General features: G+C 40.8%; 1 protein-coding gene across 9 annotated transcripts in view; it reads left to right on the forward strand.

Moving 5' to 3' along the window:
* The window catches only part of FOXP1 (forkhead box P1), a 655361-nt gene that overhangs the window by 474366 nt on the left and 156715 nt on the right, over positions 1-24280 (forward strand). For 6 of the 9 annotated variants that reach the window (XM_040408625.1, XM_040408629.1, XM_040408630.1 and 3 more), the window contains one exon: positions 14514-14606. In XM_040408625.1, coding sequence (XP_040264559.1) covers positions 14514-14606 — 93 coding nt within the window. Of the gene's footprint in view, positions 1-2995; positions 3001-3689; positions 3821-14513; positions 14607-24280 lie in introns of those variants that run through there. The other 3 variants (XM_040408632.1, XM_040408638.1, XM_040408634.1) reach the window with 2 other exon arrangements.

Consider the following 24280-nt stretch of genomic DNA (forward strand, 5'->3'; position numbering starts at 1 on the left):
AAAATAAAATCTATATAAAATAGATAACAGATTATTAAAATATACAATAAAATGATAGATAAATAAATAAAATAAATAGCAAAATAAAAAATAAATAATATAAAAATAATATTAAAAAAATGTATAACGAAGTAAATAAATGAAAGCAAAATAAAGAAAATAAATGAAATAAAAAAACATAAATATTAAATAAATAAAAATAAAATCTGTAGAAAAATATCCAGTTGTTAATCTTTCTAAAATATAGACACGTAGCATTATCTTTGAACATTCCATATAAATTCTACATACAGGGTAAAATTCAGAGAATCGGGCCAAATCGTCTTCTGCGTGTCTTCACCGCTGATATCTTATTCTCCAATTGTTCTTTTTGGGTTTTCTTGTAACGCCCCCCTGCAGTTTAGATGTAGTCACACTTTTTACAGAATACATTTGAATTTGCATTCGCTCGCAGGACCATTCATGTGTTCACAGTTTTGCGTATTAATATTTTGTGCAGAAATATTTGCCATATTTGCCGTCATCTCGCAGCACCTATATGTATAATGGTTTTTTTCCTTCTGCCAGTTTACCTGCACCTGTGTGCAGGTCCCCTAAGTGTTTATGCATCCAGTCACACATACATATGGCACCTTTATTGGGCTGCATACTCCCAGTTTCATATGGAAGCATACAGGGGCACAGTTGGGCCCCAATGCTTCGTGTGCCATCGGATGCCTCATTATTTATTGTATTCATTTATATGGCACCAACCTATTCTGCTATTAACCTGTTTTGCAGTGGGAAGGGGGGGGGGGACCAGAGTACTTGGAAACCCACACGAAGAGAACATACAGTCTCTAAGTGTATGTTGCCCTTAGGGCTCATGCACACGAACGCATTTTCTTTCCGCTTCCGTTTTTTTTTTTTTTTGCGGACCGTATGTGGAACCATTCACTGCATTGGGGCTGTAGAAAATACAGAAGTTACTCCATGTGCATTCCGTTTCCGTTTGTCCGCATGGCCGTTCCGCAAAAAAGTTGTGCATGTCCTATTATTGTCCACAAATCACGGTCCCAGGCCCCATTTCAAGTCAATGGGTCCGCAAAAAATACGGAACGCACACAAAACACATCCGTATTTTGCAGATCCGTACTGTAGAAATGCTATGCCCAGCCCATATTGCTCATGTGTTTGGTGATTAATAAGTTACTGTTTCTGTATACGATCTGCAAAAAACTGATCAAATACGGAAACCATACGGATATGTTTTGTGCAATAACGGAACGAAGAGGACTTAAATCAGACCAAAAAAAAAACTCAGATACGGAACAACGGATCAGTGAAAAATGGACCGCAAAACAACAACGGTCGTGTGCATGAGCCCTTAATCAGATTTGGACCCAGGACCTATTATGGATATATTTTGTAGACCAAGCACCAACATATTGCATGCCGTAAGAGGCACCCGCTCCATATGGGTCCCTTATGCTGCCATATAGGCCCTGATTCCGGCAGAAACATAAGCCCTAGGGTAGGGATCAGTTCACATTAGCTTTAGGCCTCATGCACACGACCGTTTTTCGGGTCCGCATCCGAGCCGCAGATTTTGAAGCTCGGGTGCGGACCCATTCACTTCAATGTGGCCACAAAAGATGCGGACAGCACTCCGTGTGCTGTCTGCATCCGTTGCTCCGTTCCGAGGCCCCGCAAAAAAAAATATAGCGTGTCCTATTCTTGTCGGTTTTGCGGACAAGAACAGGCATGTCTACAATGGGTCGCCCGTTCCGTTCCGCAAATTGCGGAAGGCACATGGGCGGCTTCCGTTTTTTGCGGATCCGCGGTTTGCGGACCGCAAAAAAACGAACGGTCGTGTGCATGAGGCCTTAGTCTGCCCTGTGTTTTGTGATTGGATAACCCATGCAGTCAGTTTTTCAAAAAAATTTATCTCCAAATGCTAGGTTTCTTCAATCAGGCAATAATGGACATTTTCAGGTGCTGGATTATTAAATATTCTGGATTATCAGACTGCAAAAGAAAAGCTTACAGTATAAAGAGGAGTATGAACAGTAAACCATTAGGAAGAGAGCCTAAGTTAAAGGGGTTAAAGCGGATCTCCCATTGCCGCTGAAACAGCGCCACTCTTCTTCATAGACATTACCTGGTATTGCAGCCTAAATCCCTTCCAGTGAATGGGTCGGAATTGCAATACCAAGCATGTCGCACGCACATGTGTGGTGCAGTTTCGGTTGAAAAACTTTTATTTTTTTGTTAAAGGCTTTTAAATATATATTATCGCAGTTTTATTTTTACTTGGAACAATTTACCGTTTGCTCAGTTTTCTGCTTCTGGTGTTATGAATTTCTATACTACTTAGGCCTCCTGCACACGAACGAGGTTTCTCTTAGGCTAGGTCTACACGACGACATTTGTCGCGCGACAATTTTTATAATGGTAGTCTATGGTGTCGCACTGCGACATGCCACATGCTGCAACTGCGACACAACAGTCGCAAAAAAAACATTCAAGATGGATTTTTCTGCGACTGCCGCGTCGCAGCATGTCGCAGTACGACGCCATAGACTGGCCTTAATAAAAATTATATGTCGCGCAACACATGTTGCAGTGTAGTTGTGCCCTATGTGTAGTCGCGCGACACATGTCGTCGTGTGGACCTAGCCTAGAGGAGCACCCGCATCTATCATTCTCATTCTATTATCCCCTGCTTGACATATTTCTGTAGGACCCCCCCCCCCCCCCCCCCCCGCCCCCCTCAGCTCCTGCACAAAGTCCACATTGCACCTTCATGCTGTTATTTATTTCCTTCAAGGCACTGAAAACGTACCTACCACTAAACCCTTATTGGACACTTGATACCCCCCATCCTTTAGACCAGGGATGCCCAACCTGCTGCCCCCCAGCTGTTGTAAAACTACAACTCCTTGTAGTTTTCCAACAGCTGGAGGGCCGCAGGTCGGGCATCCCTGCTTTAGACCACCTACCAGTGCCTTGCAACAACAGGTGGCAACGCATCTTCCCAGGCATGCTGGGATTTCCAGTCCTACCATAGCCGGAAATAGCCTACGACACAGCTACGACTTTTAAGCCTGGCGCCACAGAGGTTAAAAAACTGCAATGACCTCTCATCACAGAGATGATTCTAAGCAGCATGGTGGAAGATATGAGTGCGAGTATTCAGCAGATCCCAGTATGCAGTGTGTATTTCATCACTTAACAGGGGATCAGAGGGGGAGGTGGGGGGGGGGATAGACTTTTTGCTACAATGAGCTCATTTAGCCGTTTGGGGGGGGGGGGGGGGGGTGGATGGATAAAAAGTGTATTTTATTGTTTGTTGGTCCAGTCCTCCTATGTAATTAGTTTGGTATGTGCCTACAGATGGGACTTGTGGTCAGAAAAAAAAAAAGGGAGAAGAAAAATCTGTTTGAGAAAATAGAGTCTTTAGTGGCGGCGTCCACGACTTGAGAATTACCTGCGAGTTCCAAGGCAGATGTATTATATATTTTTTTTTTTTTGCAGAATTACTGGAGGAATTCTTGTGGTTACTTTGTCATGTAGTAGAGGCAGACATTGCTACTGTTAAGAGGCACATCCCCTGGTGTTGCCTACAAAGGGCAATGTTCCACTGTGTTTTCACTTTAAAGTGAGATTGAGCTGCTCGGCTCTTCCTGTTTATTCAATTTTTTTTTCTTCGTCTTCTTACCATTCTGCAACCCCCGCTTCCCTCAAACCAAAGCCAGAACACAACTTATACTGCAAGGAGACAGCAATCTTCTTAAAGGAACTGTAAAGACTACCAGCCCTGCTCTCCACTCTCTCCTCAGTAAGTCTTCAAAGACGCATCAAACTTTTACTTTTTTTCTGTTTCTTTTTTTCTTTTTTTTGTGTGTGTGTGTGTGTGTGTCTTCCACACTAGAGATGGGTTGGGCGGGTGGAGGTGGTGATGGTGGGGGTCACGGTTTCCTCGTGCTACAGATTCTCATTGCCTCAGGACTACAGCACAATGAAGGAAGTTAAATCCCCGGCTTCCATGCTGTAGTGTGAGGCTGTTGAGTAACGTTACCGCGTTCTCTGGATACCGAATGCGCAGGCTTTAACTAACAGGGGTTACGGCAGCTGCGTGCGAGGCTAGGTTGTATGGAAAAAAAAATATAAAAATGAATCTGAATACAAAATGTGTGAAATGTATCAACGTAGACATTGCCTTATGACATGTGGCCCCTAGGAGGGGACACTTGACCTTTAACCTCTTCTAAGGAGTGGTCATCCTGGTCCCTAGTTGAATGACATGTGTCCTAGGACGACTTATGTTAAAAATGCATTTTTTTTTCTTCTACTTTTTGTCATTTATTTAAAATTTATTTATGTTTGTTTTTAAATATGTTATTTGTTTATTTATTTATTCATGGTTTTATTTCTTCTTTAAAAACATCAAGTAAATATCTATTCTGACACCGGTTGCGTTGTGTGTGTATAGAGCACATGATTGACTCCCATTTAAACCTGTTTTTCACTTTGTGATCGTAGCAGAATTTTTAAAGGCAGTTAATGCAGCCGCGTTAAGAGAAGAAGAAGAAAAAAAAAAGCAGAATAAAAATGTTTAGTTCTTATGGGAAATTAGAGCTTTATAAAATCTATTACAGGCCGTCTTCTGGTTGATAATCTTTGGTAAGCTGCTAGCCTGCTTTACCGCTGTTGTGTCTGCGTTCTTGAAATTTTATTTCTTTTTTTTGATGTTCTCCTGCACTTAAATGCTGAAGATGTAAAGCTTCTTTTGCACAATGGTGAGAGAGGGATCAAACTGAGAGCTTATGTTCACCTCAAGTGCAGTACAGCACAGAAGGAAAGAGGGAAAAAAAAGAATTGGAGTCGCAGTTTTGTAATGTTTGAAACCGGTTATGTTTTTACAGAAAATAAACCCGGTGTTTGCTACTGTACCTTAAGGACAATTTGTTTAACAGTAGGAGTAATTGCATAGTGAAAATGGAAAGAGTGACTGAAGGTCTTTACTCAGAGGTTAGTGTAGGTGTGGGGCACTGCGAGAACACTGGGTTGCTTTTCTATAGTATATTAAGTTGTGTGTTTTTTTTATTTTTTTTATGCTTTTTATCTTTTTATTTCATCCGCCGGACTCATCACATTTCCAGGCCTCCTTGGCTTTGTCTTATTTCTATATTCTATATACAGTTATTTATCAGTAGGGGCTGAAGAAATAGGTTCCAATGAATCCAGCAATAACCACTTCTCGACAATGGGGAAATGAATACAAGAATTCTTTTGTCCTGCAAGGTGTATGTAATATGGCTTGTAATCCCATCTGCAGGTTTTATACATGACCCCCAGACAACATGTAACAAAAAACTAACGCTGTGTATACTCACAGTGGTATTACACGGATTACCGAGTCTACTGTTTCAATTACCTAGATTTACAATATTACACAGTGCAGCTATTTCTGACTTGGAATAATTGCTGTATAATTTCCTGAGTGTAACTGATTATGTAGTGGAGGCATAAAAGCTGAGATGATGTCATGTGCGTGGGGTGGGGGCTAAGGCCGAAGAAATGTCACTTGGGAGGGGAAGGGTTAATGATTCAGTGTGAGATGGGTTTAGAAGAAGTCACCAGCTTATAGCAAGTGTAGTATGAGTGGGGTCTGCTTCTATTTCTATGTAAAGAATCGAGGGTATTTCACAAAGAGTAGTTATTACAATATGTTTCTGTAGTGTGTATAGATAGATAGATAGATATTACATGATGGATGGATGGATAAATATTAGAGAGATATGACATACATAGACAGATAATACAATGAGTAGATAGATAGATAGATAGATAAATAGATAACTACATGCTGGATGGATGGATAAATAGATATGAGATACATAGATAGAAAATACATAGATACATATTATAGAGATAGATAGACATGAGATGGATAGATAGATATCAGATAGATAGATAGATAGATACATTTCAGATAGCTAGCTAGCTTTATAAATAGATTCATATCGATAGATAGCTGTGAGATGTGTAGATTGATTTTTAAGACCTAATTTCCTTCAATAACGTTCTAAACTAGAGAACTGATGTTTGATATATTTATAATGCAAATTAGCCTATCTGTGGACAGCTATTTTGGGTCTCTTGTCCATTATCAATTGAGACCTGGGGCGCCTGCAGCTCGGGGGCAGTACTGCTGAGGAACCGCCAGTGGTCATGTGGAGATTTATTTTCAGCCAATGCTCCAATGGGGAAAAAGTATGCAAATTAGCTCATCAGCCAAACCAGAGACTGCTGAAAAGTAGACAGCTGTTTCGGGGTTCTTGTGCAGTATGTTTATCATATTATCAGCATGGAATTTTTATGTAACCCACTTAGAATCCTTTATTATAAAACTCAGATTATATTATGATGTAACTGTTATGTCTTTTTTTACCTTCTGGCATGGAGAGGAGAAACCATGCTTGATATGGATTGTCCTAGAATACAGATTTTGTGGACAGCATCACAACTGTAATCATTTTATGTTTTGTTATGCGGTCTTGTGATGTCAGACATGAGCCCACTGGAAGAAATTATTTTGAAGGCCCGTTCTCTGTCTATACAGATTCTGTGCACATCCATTTTATTTCTGAATCAACCTAAAAAACTAGACTATGATTATTTCCAAAGTGTCTTCTCTTGAACCTTCTGCAGGCCTCTGTGGTGTTAGTGGCCTGGGCCACCAAAAGATCATCAATTGGGCTAGTCCACCGGGCTGGCACCCCCATAAAACTGCCTATTCTTGTCTGCAATTGCGGACAAGAATAGAACATGTTCTATTTTTTTCCGGAGCCGCGAACCAGAAGATCAGGGGTGCACTCCGGAAATGCAGATGCGGACAGCACACTGTGTGTTGTCCGCATCCATTCCTGCCCCATAGAGAATGAATGGGTCCACACCCATAGAGAATGAATGGGTGCAGACACATTCACGGACATGTGAATAAACCCTTAGGGCTCGTTCACACGAACGTTTTTTTTTTGCGTTCTGTATACGGGCCTTTTTTGCATTCCGTATACGGTCCGTATATGGAACCATTCATTTCAATGTATGTATTTCCGTTATTCCGTTCCGTTGAAGGATAGAACATGTCCTATTATTGCCCACAAATCACATTCCGTGGCTCCATTCAAGTCAATAAGACCACAAAAAAAACTGAATACATACGGAATGTGCTCTGTATGTCTTCCGTATCCGTTACGTTTTTGCGGAACCATCTATTGAAAATTTTATGCCCAGCCCAATTTTTTCTATGTAATTACTGTATTCTGAATATGCCATATGGAAAAACGGAACGGAAAAACAGAACGGAACCGGAAACACTACTGAAAAAAAGAACCTGAAAAACGTATCCGGGAAAAACGGCCTGCAAAACACTGAAAAAGACATACAGTCGTGTGAACGAGCCCTTATGAAGAATTGTAGAGCATCGTCGTACAATTGGGTCCATACGAGGTGGTGTTATCTTGACACAGTCATACAAGGCGTCCACTGTATAGCCTGTACTGAGATCACTAATAGAACTAAAGATTCATTATGAAATTGTGACTTTTTGAGACTCTCGGTTTTGTAAGCACCCTAAACACCCTAAAGCAGTGTCTAGAGTTTCGATTTCTGTATCATGAGTCACTTAACCACTTCCCATCTGGGCCATTTGCCCCCTTCCTGACCAGGCCAAATTTTGCAAAACTGACATATCTCACTTTATGTGGTAATAACTTTGGAACGCCTTTATTTATCCAAGTCATGCAGAGATTGTTTTCTCGTGACACATTGTACTTCATGATAATCATAAATTTGAGTCAAAATATTTCACCTTTATTTATGAAAAAATCCCAAATTTACCCAAAAATTTGAAAAATTCGCAATTTTCTAAATTTCAATTTCTCTGCTTTTAAAACAGAAAGTGATACCTCATAAAATATTTATTATTTAACATTCCCCATATGTCTACTTTATGTTGGCATCATTTTGGAAATGTCATTTTATTTTTTTAGGACTTTAGAAGGCTTAGAAGTTTAGAAGCAATTCTTCAAATTTATAAGAAAATTGCCAAAACCCACTTTAAAAGGACCAGTTCAGGTCTGAAGTCACTTTGTGGGGCTTACATAGTGGATACCCCCATAAATGACCCCATTGTAGAAACTACACCCCTCAAGGTATTCAAAACCGATTTTACTAACTTTGTTAACCCTTTAGGCGTTCCACAAGAATTAAAGGAAAATGGAGATCAAATTTTTAAATTTCACTTTTTGGCAGATTTTCCATTTTAATCAATTTTTTTCTTTAACACATCGATGGTTAACAGCCAAACAAAACTCAATATTTATTACCCAGATTCTGCGGTTTACAGAAACACCCCACATGTGGTCATAAACTGCTGTATGGGCACACGGCAGGGCGCAGAAGAAAAGGAACTCCACATGGTTTTTAGATGCCATGTCCCATTTGAAGCCCCCTGATGCACCCTTACAGTAGAAACTACCAAGAAGTGACCCCATTTTGGAAACTAGGGGATAAGGTGCCAGTTTTATTAGTACTATTTTTGGGTACATATGATTTTTTGATCATTCATTATAACACTTTATGGGGCAAGGTGACCAAAAAATTGGTTGTTTTAGCACAGTTTCTATTTATTTATTTTTACAGCGTTCACCTGAGGGGTTCAGTCAAGTGACATTTTTATAGAGCAGATCTTTATGGACGTGGCGATACCTAATATGTATACTTTTTCTCATTTATTAAAGTTTTACACAATAATAGCATTTTTGAAACAAAAAAAATATGTTTTAATGTGTCCATGTTCTGAGAGCTATAGTTTTTTTTATTTTTTGAGAGATTTTCTTATGTAGGGGCTCATTTTTTGCAGGATGAGGTGACGGTTTTATTGGTACCATTTTGTGGCACATACGCGTTTTTGATCACTTGGTGTTGCACCTTTTGTGATGCAAGGTGACAAAAATTGCTTGTTTTGACACAGTTTTTTTTTTTTTTTTTTTTACGGTGTTCACCCGAGGGGTTAGGTCATGTGATATTTTTATAGAGCTGGTTTTTACGGACGCGGCAATACCTAATATGTATATTTTTTTTATTTGTTTCACTTTAACACAATAATAGCATTTTTGAAACCAAAAAAATGATGTTTTAGTGTCTCCATGTTCTAAGAGCTATAGTTTTTTTATTTTTTGAGAGATTTTCTTATGTAGGGGCTCATTTTTTGCGGGATGAGGTGACGGTTTTATTGGTACTATTTTGTGGGACATACGCGTTTTTGATCACTTGGTGTTGCACTTTTTGTGATGCAAGGTGACAAAAATTGCTTGTTTTGACAGTTTTTTTTGGTTTTTTTTACGGTGTTCATCCGAGGGGTTAGGTCATGTGATATTTTTATAGAGCTGTTTTTTACGGACGCGGCAATACCTAATATGTATACTTTTTTTATTTTTTCTATTTTTAATTTTTTTTTTTCATTCCTTACTTGGGGACTTTTTTTTTTTTACATGTGAAACTTTTTTTAATTTTTTTATTTTCAACCTTTTATTTTTATTTTTTTTATTTTACACTTTTCGTCCCCCATAAGGTCATACAAGACCTCTGGGGGACATTTACTTCACTTTTTTTTTTTTTTTTCCACAGTTGATTTCTCCTGTAACTGGGGCTGACATAGTAGCCCCAGTTACAGGACAAATGCACCCCTATAGAGGCTGTACAGCAGCAATCCTGCCTGTACAGCCTCAGAGCAGGGCTGATCGAGGTCTCTGAGAGACCTCACACAGCTCCTGCACACTCCGGTCACGGCGGTCACATGACCGCCGGGCCGGAACAGGAAGCGCACAGCGCTTCCTTCTTTGCAGACACAGCGCTCGGTGAGTGCTGTGTCTGCAGCGATCTAGAAGGCAGGGACACCTGGGCACTGTCCCTGCCTTGTCTTAGGGTTGCCCTGCTGTCACTGACAGCGGGCAACCCGATCAGCAGCTGCACGATTAGCGTGCAGCTGCGATTTCTGAAAGGACGTTTTAAAACGTCCGTTCAGAAATAGACGTCCACCTATAGGACGTTTATATCCTATGGGCGGACGTGAAGCGGTTAATTAAAATCTGTTCTTTACATTTCTCACTGAACATCTTCAGTTCTGCAAAAATTATTTACCATGAAAGAGGTACTGGTCTGAAGAAGAGGAACTGATTGGTTGGAAGACCTTCTGGAGGTCAATGCAAAAACCAATCCAACATTTAAAGGCTGCCAGGTTTAGATTCACAGTAGGGTGTTTCCTTCCAATGTTAAGATAGACCAAGTGGTTTTTGCAGAAACCCTTTGAAGTGGAGACATCTATAACCACAGCACTTTTTCAGATGGACTTAAATTGAAAGTCTCTTCTGTTTCTAGAAATCCCTTACAATTCAAAAGCTAAATCATAGCCCCAACACATCTCAACCCCATTAGTTTAATTTCTTGAGGAATCTTAGTCAGCCACCTGGTTAGAGGAGACCAAAAACAGAGAAGTCCTAAAATATTGTGAAGTGTTGTATATTCTAGTTGGAGTAGATCTGGAGTTCTTATGAAGAGCAGTAAATCCACTACTAAGGTAATCCTGACATTTGACAAGTCATAACTAAATCTGGTAAAACACCACACCATATTGGTGGGGGAACATGTAATAAAATGTAAGGGCTTCTTAAGTGGGCCATACACATTAGACCAGTGTTTCCCAACCAGTGTGCCTCCAGCTGTTGCAAAACTACAACTCCCAGCATGCCCGCACAGCCAAAGGCTGTCTGGGCATGCTGGGAGTTGTAGTTTTGCAACAGCTGGAGGCACACTGGTTGGGAAATACTGCATTAGACAACTATTGTCTGAACATGGAGATTTCAGCAGACCATGTATTGTGTATCATGGTGTCCCAACTTTCCCCAAGATGTCAGGGGAAAGTATTAGAGAGGAGTCCATTTCATGAAATTCACCAAATTTTTCAAAAGATTAGAGAGAGATACATGTAATGTATCTTTGAGTGAGACATGTAAGCCAGTTCTCCTTCCAAAAGGAAAAGAGTACTGAATGTCCCAGTATTACACTTTTCTGAGTGAGACATGAAACCTAGTTCTCCTTCCAGAAAGAGAAAAGTACTGAGTGTCTGAAAAGAAAATTGCCCTTGTTAGCTGAGAGGCCTTGGGGGTGCTCATCGGAGTGCTATTTCTCATTAGGGAAACTACCAAGTATGCATGAGGAGTATTGAAGTCCAGCCAAGGCTGGTCTGTGTTTCAGGAAAACATCTATGCAAATTAGTATCTTACAATTACTGGCATCAGATAGGCTTGGAGTTATTTTGTTTTTGGATGAAAGGCAATTTTAAATATCTTTCCAAGAAATCCAGAGGTGTGAAAATTAGTATCTTACAACTACTGGAATCAGATAGGTTTGGAGTTCTTTTCTTTTTAGAAGAAAGGTTAATTTTGAAAATCTGTCCCAGAAACCCAGAGGTGTGCAAATGAGCTTTCCTTTATGAAAAAGCACTGATTGAACATACCTGATCATTTTGTTCTCAAGGGAGGTAAGTCACCCCTAAAAGTGCCTGGCAATGGCTTACTCTTCTCTTGGCTTACTTTGAGGGAGTCAGGAGGCATAACTGTTTCACAGCTAACTACAGTTTATGGTCCGCTTTAGTTTGGATGCCAACCTGAAATCCAAAGTAAGACCTTTAAAGAATAAAGTAACTGCTTCTATTGTATTATACTAAACATTCAACATCAGGTTAATTGCATTTTGTCCCCCATGTAGCTTTACCTATACTCTGTAAGGGGCCTTACGCACAACCATATCACGGACCTTTTATTATGGTACTCATAGATTAGGTGAAGACCATATTACCATATTGGGAAATCATGAAACATTCGGTATTATGGTAGTATTTCTCCCTAGAAGATTGTGCTGTATGGGCTCAGTTTTTTTGTTTGTATGCATGAGGCCTTAGATGATATTATTAGATTCCATTAGGTGAGTGTTCCACCCATTTTTACAAAACCAGGACAGCCTAGTTCACAGCTTGATCACCGCCTAGACAGCTTCTCGATGACCTTGCATTGTTGAGGTGACATTGTTGTGTGTAATTTTAGTAAAAACAATATTTGCACTTGTCCAAACTACTTCTGAATAGTTGAATAGCCACCTCAACAAACCCTTTGCACTCCTCTTGTAAAAGAAAAAAAAAATGTGCAAGATTTTTCAAGTTGACATATATCCTCCTGTTTTGTCCAAGTCTTAACATGCTCCTTGCACAAGCAAGACTGTCCTTCTGGTTCTAAACTTTTTCCTGCTTCAGTGAGAAAGTCCTTAGTTTTATGTGTCTGAAATGGCTTGCAGTACCGGGCCTAGTTCAGCTGTCACTTCCACATCGTATGACTTTGGCTGTGCTAATGTTCTGCACAGTCCACTAGGATTCATCCAAGATTAGCAAAATCATTTTGTAGATCTCTTCCAAATGGACTTCGGGTAACATCCCGATAAATAATATGAGGCAATTTCCACACAATGTTTAGTCACTGTTGGTGGGTGCATTCATCTAGGAAATGTCCAGTGAAAGGTATTCATTGAAGTATGGCATATAGAAGTTGTTACTTTAGAGGGAATTTTTTTTAAGATGGATGCACAGGATTTTTTGTTGAGTAATATTCCATAACAGACCACCTTAAAGCTGAGAGAACTAAACTATATTTATCAAGCTGGGCATTCAATACTTCACAATCTACCCATTGCCTGCTTGACTGTCCTACCACCATGTATCTTCCAAGCAGGGCTAACTCAAGCTTAAAGGTGGCTAACATATAGGATAGAAGTAGATTGATAGTTGAACATCAGTTTAAGGCTGGCTTCACACTAGCACTAAAGCAATATAGCAGGCTGTTTCGGCAGTGGAACAGCCTGTTTGAGATCTCATCTTTGTCACATATCCATTTTGGCTAATAGTGATCCTGACGGGGCAAGCTTTTTGGGGCTGGTGGTTGAACAACCACAAACTGATATTCCTACTTAACCTTACAGTGATAAAATGATAGAGGAGAACCTACGTGAACTATTTAGTCCATCAAGGCCTATCACTTCCTCCAGTGTGGTGTTTGGATACTGCTTATTGGCTCATATTAAATATGTGTGCACTCATTGCATATTGTTTTATAGGTTCTAATGTTCTTTGTTTTATTTTCTAATGGGTGCTTAGTAGGGTTGTTTCGGGTATCGAATTTTCGATACCCAATCGATAATTTTGTCTGGTATCGACCTCGATACCGGGATTTGCCTTTTTTCGATACTAGGCTTCACTATTGTGCAGTCTAGATCAGATAACATGGAGCGCGCTGCTCTCAGCGCGCTCAGTGTTCTCATCAGCTGCACAGGGGAGAAGGAAGCACTCTCTCCCTCCCCCCTGTGCCGCTGCTGCTGCCACCAATGACGAGAGAGGGGCGGGCGCACTGCGCCACCAATGAAAGTAAACGTTTAATACAAATCAAGGAGGCGGGTGCTGGCGGGGAGCTGCGATCAGCGGCAGTTAACCCCTCAGGTGTCGCACCCTTCCTCTCCAGTATTAAAATCATTGGTGCCGCAGTGCGCCCCCTCCCTTCAACCCCCCCAGTATTAAAATCATTGGTGGCACAGTGCGCCCCCTCCCCTCTACCCCTCCAGTATTAAAATCATTAGTGGCGCAGTGCGCCCCTAACCCCCAAGTATTAAAATCATTGGGGCAGTGGCCACAGGGTGCCCTCCCCTTCTCCTCATTGGTGGTGCAGTGGCAGCTTCTGATCGGAGCCCCAGCTGTGTATTCCTGGGGCTCCGATCGATTACCATGGCAGCAAGGACGCTACTTAAGCCCTGGCTGCCATGGTAAACTCCCTGCTGCCGTGTGTACTATGCACAGGGAGAGTGTGAGGTCCTATTCACCCTGATAGAGCTCTATTAGGTTGAATAGGACAAGGGATTAAAAGATCCTAGGTTCTAGCCCCCTAAGGGGGGAAATAGTTATTAAATAAAAAGTAAAAAAAAACTTAAGTATAAATCACCCCCTTTACCAATTTTACTAATAAAATATACAAACAATAAATAAATAAACATATTACATATCGCCATATCCGAAAAGTCCAAACTATTAAAACATAAAAAAAAGTTCTATGCAGTGAACGCCGTAACAAAAAAAAAAAAAAAAGGCACGATTCGCAGTTTTTTTTGTCACCTTGTCCAGACTGTTCTATTATGGGCCAGACATTCCATAAAATGCGGAATGCACGCAGCTTTTTTTTGGTGTTTAATTTTTTTCGTGTGGTATCGAGTATCGCAATACTTTTTTATGGTATTGAAACCGAATCAAAATTTTGGTATCGAAACAACCCTAGTGCTTAGTTCTTACCTTGAATGGCCAATGGCCTTTAACAAAGTTTAAGTTGGTTAAAGTCCCCTTATTAACACTGTATTTTCTCCTTCCATTTCAGGCTCTTCAAGTTGCACGGCAGCTATTAATACACCAGCAGCAAAGTACTGGAGTAAAGGCCCACAAGAGGAATGACAAACAACCATCCCTCCAGGTAAGAAACTAGTTTATTCACTGTACACTGTTGAGAGATTGAGAATTTTACTATGTACTGCTCAGAAGGCAGAGTGGTCAGACAGTGATGGTGATCTTTTAAAACTTTAGAAAAATGTTAATATGTTTATGTGGAATATGTGCTATTAGTTCCTCCAATTCCTAAATACAGAAAGTTCCAACCTTGGTGCTTGGGTTGCATGTATCAGAGAAAACATTGCATTGTGGCTGGTGTCAACCAATGAGAGCTGCTGAGTTGGACAAGATTACTATTTCCCTAACACAGTGTTGATACATCAGCCCCAGTATGGGAGATAGGACATCCTTTTGTTGGTTTGAGAGGATAAGGTTGCCCTAGACTGTTAGATAGCTCACTCAGATGGTTAGTAAGATGTCTACATGTTCTTGATCACCTTGAATTGTGACCACTAGAGATGAGCGAAGTTATGAAAAATTTGATTCGGACGCTTTCCCGAATTTCACAAAGAAATTCGAGTAGTGACGAATTAATTAGCTACAAAGTACATTCCTTTGTATGTAGTGGGCGCGATGACGGGGAACGGCGATCGTGCCACCCCCCCCCATCATTGAACCCCTCAGATACCACTTTCATCGCTGATCGCTGCATCTGAGGATTAATCAGGGTAACAAAAAAATACTCACCTTATCTATTTGCTTGCGTAGAGGCCGTCATGGCCATCTTGAATGAAGACACTGTGCGAAATCTGAGCGGACATGGTAACGTTGTCATACGTCAACCCACAAGAGATTTCGTGTGGTTTCTGCAATCAAGATGGCCATGACTGCCTCTTCCCATGCAAATGAATGAGATGAGCATGTATTTTCTTATTTTTTTTCCGCCATTTCAGCAAAAATAGATTAGTTACCACAAAGCACAAAGAAATTCAACTTCACAGTGATTCAAATCTTTCCTAAAATTCGGATCGAATTCCTCTTTAGATGCTTCGATTCGCTCATGACATGTCCTTTGTAAGCTACGGGATCTGATTGGTTCAAGGGATTAGGACAGACTAAAAAGTCAACATAAATATGCCTTCCCTGACCATCGGTAGCAACATTGAATTAGGTTAATGGATTTTATTAAAATTCCTACTGAACTGTAACTCCCATCATCCTTTGCAAATGTACAGTTCTTTTGCCAAACTACTACTTAACCTGGAATGAATCACAAATAAATGAATGATGCAGGAACGATCTGCTCCTCCAAACTGATAAATGAAAGAGTTGACCTGTCTCTTGTAAGAGGAGTTTATTTGCAAAAGAAACAATATATCACATGAAGACGTCGGACGCGAGTGTTTCGAGACAAATTGCATATACATCAGACCTTTTGGCTCGGCTGGAGTCTAGAGCTGCCAAATGTGGTCTTTGTCTTGGAGATAAACTCATTCAATGCCGCCTATATGCAGCACAATCACTTCCAAATAGTATATGTGACCCATGTGTAGCATACAACCTTCTGCACTAGGCTTTGCTCACACTGGTGTGATTGCCTTTCTCTCAGGTTCAAGCTCTTAATTTTGTTAAAGTGCATCATCTTTTGCTGTTGACGCCATATTTTGAGAAACACTCTGGACAAAACCGATATACTGCGTTACATCAAGCAGAGAGGTTAAGGGAATTGTGCACGACAAGCCCAAGAAAAGGGTCTCTGTGTCTTGTACCACCTCGACTTCAGCCCTGTGCTAGACACAGTAGTGTTCATCTGAGCTTTCCTTTAGATTAATGAGAATGGGGTTGTATCCTCTCCTATTTGGGCAAATAGACATTATAGACGAGGGTCTCTTGCTAAGGACACTCTTCTATGAGCCAGAGCAGGGAGCCATAATGGAAAAGTGCCTTCCACTGTGGCAATTTAGACAACAAGGGACCTAGCTCACTGATCAACTCTGGTGCTCAGATCTGGTCCAAGGCAGCAGACAATAAGGTAAGAAAACCCTGTCCAGAACCAGGAGGAAAATAACATTTTGTAAGTGATCCCCCAAGTTTCTCTTTCACCTTGAAGAGCATGGGAAAATGTTCCCCTGATGATGACTTACAGTACCTAGACCTGCTCAGCTGATCACCAGGGTGGTTACCTTTAGAACAGGATTTTTTACATTTAACCACACTGATTGGTGGTAGCTTGGAAAAAATGGATCCAAAATTTTTATTTTGAATAGTTATTCAAGCGCTCTCACAGGTGGTGGTCTTGTGTAGAATCCACGTGAACGTCCATGACTAATGTGTAAAGGTTCACTGCACTGAAAGGAGGCCATCACTGGGTATGGCCTACTAAATCACTTTGGGAAACTAGGACACAGATGCTAAGTTTTATTGACTTTCAGTTATGGATAGTATAGATTTTTTGTGCTCCTGTCTTTATCCCACCTCTACATAGTTTGACTTTATGGCAATGATTAACTCGACTGTTGCAATAATAATGCAGTTTAAGTGACTTATTGACTTTTAGTGATAGAGACGTATAATCCACGTGACTGAGCACTATTGTTTTACTGCACAAGGTAAACAGGAACGCTTGAGAGGCAAATTGAGAAGGTTGAATAGATAAGAAAACTGACCACAAGCAACAATATGTGGGAAAAAGTTTTTCTTCATTGTGAGGCTATGCTCATATCTGCGATAAAAGTGGTCTGTTCTGGTAAAGAGACAGACTACTTGAGTCACTGTATCCGGCAAAACTGGATACCACCGCACGCTACCGGGCACCACCAGATTTAGCCGAAAGCCAGCATTAATGCTGAAAAGCCACTGGATCCCATTATAGTCAATGGATATCTGGCAGTGGCGGTGGTATCCGGCTATGCTGGATATGTTTACTGTGGTAGCTTGCTCCTCTGTCGTAACAGAATATCGAATTACCTTCATGACAAATGTGAACCTACCTTAAGCATAACATTTTTAGATTGTCACTTGCTAGATTAGTAGACAGTCACTCAACTCAAAGATTCCTTTGTACCTGTCATTTCAGATAACTTTTCAAAGTAGGTTGCCACATGAGTGGTTGTGCTATAACTAACAATTATATGACCTGTATCTTTCTTTTTTTTTTTTTTGTTTTCTCCTTTGCATGTTGCATCTCTAATAATCAGTTGTCTGTTAGCTAGTGGGTGGAGAAAAGCTATTCCCCATCGATTATGGAGACAGCACATGCTGATACCTGTGTCTTCCTCACTTGGAGTCACCCAGAAGCACCATATAGGGAATAATATAGAAGTCCTGACCAGTATAGATATGAATAAAGCACTTGGGATGGAACATAGCACTTACTATTAACTACTGAATCTGCAGAATCATTCCATTGTTGTCTGTCTCTCAGTTTCTCTCTACACATCCCTTCCCCTCTCTATAGACTTCTATTGGATCATGCAATCTGATCCTTTAGTGAGCGGACAGCCTGTCTTGGTCTCACACAATGGATTTCTCACAAATTTCAGGGAGAAAGTTGGCTTAGAAGAGGGGAGCATAGAGAAAACCGCTAATAATTCTTGAACTAGGGATTTTTCTCTGATAACATATATTACAAAGTATCTCACATTCACCTGAACTATTGCTTTATGAAGAGTTGTGTGACCATTTAATGGACACCAAAATAGCTAATACTGATCCTGATTTTTCTTTCACTTGTTTGATGCTGCAATGTTTGATATGGCAATCCAATTATCAAATTATAAAAACAGTTATATCACAATAGTTTCTGGCTGGAAGGCAGCCTGCTGTACCAGTAACCTTCATATGTTTCTCTCTCTACAAAGGGAGACCAGAGAAGATTTTTCTTAAGCTGTCAATTGAAGGCTTTTTAGGTCCCGATTGCCCCAGCCAAGCTAGAATGTTTATTTCAGTGCTTAGAGGGAGGTAAACCTTACGGAGCCGAATATGTTGAGATGCACAATACCTGATTCTCTTACCCTCGAGAGGTCCCTCATACACATTAGATTATCAACTTGGCCGTATATGTATGCTATTCAAGGGGCAGTATGAATGACGCAGAATTTGTGTCAAAATTAGTCACCAAATTATTCAGGTATGGGTGGATGTATCCTTAGGGTCTATTCACACGGCCGCAAGCGTTTGCGGTCCACAAATTGCAGATCCGCAAAACACGGACACCGGCCATGTGCGTTCCGCATTTTGCGTACTGCACATGGCCGGCACTATAATGAAAAATGCATTTTATTGTTTTGGGACATGTTCTATTGTTTTGGGGGGGGGGGGGGTCGCGGAACTGAAGTGCGGATGCGGGCAACACACTGTGTGCTGTCTGCATATTTTGAAAATAAATGGGTCTGCACCCGTTTCGCAAAATTGCAGAACAAATGCGGACTAATTTTGCGGACGTGTGAATGGACCCTTAGATGTTGGGTAGAAGCTAAACCTCAGCCCCCAATTTGGTAGCACTGAAATGGAGATCAATGTCTCATAAGTCGTCCGCAGTGCCACATGTATGGTGGAAAAGGTGTAATGTTTTTTTTGTGGAGGTGAAATTTATTTATTTTTTTACACCCTTGAGACCAAATCAATATTAGATACATCTTCATCTTGACCCTAAGGCCCCTTTCACACGAGAGTGATGGATTAGATCTGGATGCGTTCAGGGTCCGTTCAGTAAAACTCGCACCATTTTGCAAGCAAGTTCAGTCAGTTTTGTCTGCGATTGCGTTCAGTTGTTCAGTTTTTTCTGAAGGGGGCGCAATGCGTTTTGATACATTTTTCACGCTCGTGATAAAAAAACTGGAGGTTTACACTCAACATCTCTTAGCAACCATCAGTGAAAATGCACTGCCACGCAGAAAACTCGCTCGTGTGAAAGGGGCCTAAGGCTAGCTTCACATCTGCGGCAGGTTGTTTCGGTTGAGAACAGCCTGCCGGAGTTCTCCGGATTCAGTATTGCCGGATACTGCCGCCTTCCCGCTGGACCTCATTTACCATAATGGGGTCTTGCAAAGATCTGTCCGCTACCCGGCAAATATACACGGATTGTTTTTTGTCTGGCCGATTCCTGGCATTGTCTGCTGAAATTGCCGGCCGAAACGCCAAGCTGCTGATGTGAAAGTAACCCAAGTCCCCTTTGATAAATCTAAGTCACAATTCCAAGTGTTCAGCCCCATGAATTGTTTCCCTTCTCTCCTTCTGTCCCCAAAATTCCCAATAATCTATAGGAATTTTAGTTTTTAATAAAATCTGATCTAGCTTGTGTTTCTATGCAATTTAGATGTATAATCATTACAGTCATCGTCTAGCTCCTTCCGTCATCATAATATTAATTTCACGTTGTAAAACCTCTTGTTTTCGTTCCTTTTTTAAAATTTTTCCCCCGTTGTAAAATTTCACGTCCCTCCACCGCAGATTATAATGCACAGGCGTTTATAGCCAAGTGGATGTTCAGCGTTCAACACTCCTCTTCATTTCCTAGTAACAATCCTCTTCATTACTGTCTCGAGAAATGTCTGGAAAGTGTGCGGGGAGCCAAGCCATGTGAATTATCACTTCTAAAAATATTTTATTTGCTGATCCTTATGCCTTTTGAATAGACTTTCACTGGGGGACAATTGTACGCCGGCAGTTGTATGAGCCAGGTCTAAAGTCAGGTACTAAAATGACTGCTTTGTTGTGCAGATGTCTCAGGAATAACTGGAGAGGATGAAATATGGCTGGGCTGACCTTTCAGCTGTGAGCTTATTTGTCAGGATTCAAATAAGTTGAAAGGATCAAACTAAACGGTTTCCGTCCTCAGACTGGGAATTGTGTTACTGGGGTCAACGAAGGAGGCCACAATGCAGATTCCGTAACATTGCCAATTGTTGGTACATATTAGACGGCTGGAGCATCTCCCGTAGTTAGAGACACAATTAAAATTCTAATTTATTAATGTATACAGGGAGCTAGCCCAGTCTGTCACTCACTGATTCAAATGACTGCCCATTCTTTACTCATTCTTCACTCTTAGAGTCTTTGCTGTATACAAGAAATTAGAAAAAAAATTCTTCTTAGAAATCGCTTTTTTTTTATTTGAGAGAGAGAGCGCTCCGGTAAAAATGACAATGTGCTATTCAGGGAGAAGTAGTAGTGTATTGGTTGGATAATGTAAAAACCAATGTCTGATGAAACTGTGAACATACCAAGTGTCATTCATATGAGATCCTTTGTAGCGTTTCCGTCTCCGATCTCGATGATTGTCGACTTCAGTTATTATTTGCCCCCCCCTTTTGAGAATTTGAACCTTTATTTTCATGTAATTGATTTTAGAATTGAAACTGGGGCTTGTGATGAAATCAAAAAGTTGAAAAATATTTTTAAAAACGGTGAGGATTTGCGACATTTAATTTTCTTAATGGCTATTTTTGTATTATTATTATTTTCAGTCTTTTAACTTTTATTGTTAATGGTTTAGATTAGAATTTGAAATGATTCACTAGCAAACCTGTTATTAAATAATTCTATATGTGGAAAAATTAGGCAGGATGATGACCATCTCTATGATGCTTTTAGATTTGGGCACTAAAACCTCTTGTTTTCGTTCCTTTTTTGAAATTTTCCCCGTTGTAAAATTTCATGTCCCTCCACCTTAGATTATAACGCACTAGACCAACAGTTGGGCCAGGATTTGCACGGTAACCCAGTCAGAAAAATGAGCCCATATTACTTTTCAAGTGAAACCAGACTAAGGGCACATTCACACCACTGCTAGTTATTTCCGTCGTTCTGCTCTTTTATAGGAGCAGAACAATAAACATAATAAAAGAGCCATATTCAGCACCCCATTGGCTATAATGGGATCCGTTTAGGTGTCCACATTTTTAGTTGAAAAGAAAGTCCTGCATGCAGGACTTTTTTGGCCCCTCTTTTTTGGCAGAATCTGTAGCGGACCCTCTAACGCAGATGTGAACATGCCCTAAATCATCTGAGCGTGGCTAAACTAATTTAGATATGTTACCTGGACTTTTCATTATATGGATATAAGGATCTTCCAGTGGACCAAAGCTCTGACTCTGTAATGGACCCCAAAGGTCCAGCAGAAAACAACTGCCTTTTGGAGCTGACTTTGGAGCCAATCATTTGCCACTAGGGTCTAATCATGGGATGATTTACAAATGACCTATTCATTCTTTTTGATGATATGTCCTTTGTGTACGATCACAACAACATAGATTATGGTACAATCAAAAGTGTACATTTTGAACAGATGTAGGGATGGTCCTCAGAATAATTCCACAGGTGGGCCCAAAGAACCCGAGTCTGTTACTAGTTAAAAGTGAATCTATATTCAGTTTTTATGCATTTTGTGTGACCTGGAAACATGGAGAATAGTGCTAAGTCATAGAACTAGGCCTAGAAGAAGAGTGGATATACCAGTTGACCACAGAAAGCTAAATCTGGACAGTCACCTTTAGTTATTCTTTCTGTACAAGTTTGGTTTGTTGTCAGTAGGGCGTAGACAGTAAGCTGCTACCAGATACTTCTGAGAACAAAGGACTGGGCACATAAGAAGGTCTGCCAGTCCTACCAGAATTAGCGGGTTCAGCCAGCATTAAAGTGCTTTTCTAGTACTTAGATATTCATGGCCTCTTCTTAGGATATGTCATCAATATCAGATCGGTGGAGGTCTAACATCCCTCACCCCCACCTATAGGTACAGAGCCAGAAGCACAAGCACATGGCTTAGTGGTCATGCTGGAGTACTGCAGCTCCGTCCCCATTCAAATTACACAGTGCCTTCTGATGACAATATAGTTTCTGGTGCTGACGACTGCACAAAAACTGTTGATTGTTGAGGAAATTGATATGTCCTGAGGAGAGTTCATAAGTATCCAAGTCCCAGAAAAGCCCTGTAATTTAATTTGTATGGCTCTGCATGATTAGTGATGAGTAGCCATAGTTATTTTTGATATTTATAATTACCCTAAAGAACGATAGAAAACAAACTTGTTCTATAGAATGGAGAGCTGTACGATGAGCCCGACCCGTGTGATAACATTCACAGCATATGGTGTAGAGCAATAGAGACTCAAAGCCTTGTTAACCACACAGTAAGACTCCACCACCAGTTTAGTAATTAACCAATTAATGAACATTTTTGTTTGAGAACTAAAGTGAGAGTCCTCCACCACAGCAGAACGTTCATCTGCTCTCAAAACTACTACTATTGTAGATCACTAGATCCTTTCTCCATTGTTCACTCCATGAAGGATGTTTTACGATGGACATATAATGCCGTACCCCACTCTGGCACTGACCCCAAGAATAAATCAAATCCAAAAAGACATCGTAAAAACAATTTATAGACACTTAAAAATGTTGTCTCTTTTTTCCATTATCTTTATTTTTCTGCAGGTCTGTTCCTGACTTGACCCCTCGATGAACTGGTCATGACCCATAAACTGGGATTCATTGTTCAGACCTGGGGAAGCTGATGTGGTGAAATATCTTTTAAACAACAACCCAAAAAAAAGAAAAGAAATGTGGAATCCCCTCCCCCCCACACACACTTTTGGCATGTTTACACTACAACTCCCCCCAGGGGTGAAACAGACAGGAACTGTAGAATGTTAAGAGCAACTTGTCAATTTGGAAAGACTACTTTTAATGGGTCAAGGTGGACATTTCTTCTTAAAAACAAAAAAAAGACAAAAAAAAAAAATTTCCAGTAAAATCACATTTAAAACTGTGAAAAATAGTTTTCAAGTGCCCAGCTTTGCTTTGGAAAGTGCCCAGGCCAAGCTCTCAAGACTTCCTCCCCTGATGCAGACAGCGCAGAAGCGTTGCATCGTCATGAGGTCAGTGGAAAGGGGAGGAAACTTTGGAAGCTTAGGGAAGGAGCACACAATGGGGAAGGACGGCGGGCTTAGGCATTTACAGTTTTTCATAGGATTAAAAGCACTTTTCTGGGACATTCAATAAAGAGGTAAATAACATAAAGGTGTGTTTAGCATGCTTGTACAACTTGCCAATGGCAATTGTTAGTAGTTAGATTAGTGAAAACTACCTGAAAGACTCCCTTGAAATAAACGTGGCCCCCATAACAGGACCACTCTTAGGTTGTGTCTGGTATTATTGCTTATGACAAATAAATGGGGCTAAACTACAATGCCAAGCACAACCTGTGGACCAGAGTGCTTCATCCAGCTCCATCGAGCTGCTGGAGACTATCCTTGAATTGAGCAGTGGACACACCTGCATGTATGCTGCTCCATTCAAACAGGGAGCAGGGGCCCCCATTCTCATGATCGGCAGGGGCCCTAATGGTTGGATCCCCACCAATTAAACACTTATCCAGTTGTGTAATAGGACAATACCCTTAAAGAGATTGTGCAAGAACGGGGAGGGTTTTGGAAAACCATCCCACTTGGCTGGGCCTGTAAAGAGAAGATTACTTATCTGCTTCCTGGCGCTGGCTCCCTGCTCCTTCTCTTCTAGGCCTGGGCTGAACTCCCTCATTGTAAACATCTGGCGTGACATCACCACAGCCAATCGCTGGTCCCGGTGGTGACCGACATCCCTCACGTCATGACAGATGGTCACATGATGCAAAGGGATTAGGTCTTAGCCGCGGCCAGTGATTGGCTGTGATGATTCCAAATCAGATGTTGACATTGAGGGAAGCCTAGCAGAACATTAGAGGCCTGGAGGAGAAGTAGCGGGAATCAGATAAGTAAG

This window comes from Bufo bufo, chromosome 9 (assembly GCF_905171765.1).
Source record: "Bufo bufo chromosome 9, aBufBuf1.1, whole genome shotgun sequence".
Taxonomy (NCBI): domain Eukaryota; kingdom Metazoa; phylum Chordata; class Amphibia; order Anura; family Bufonidae; genus Bufo; species Bufo bufo.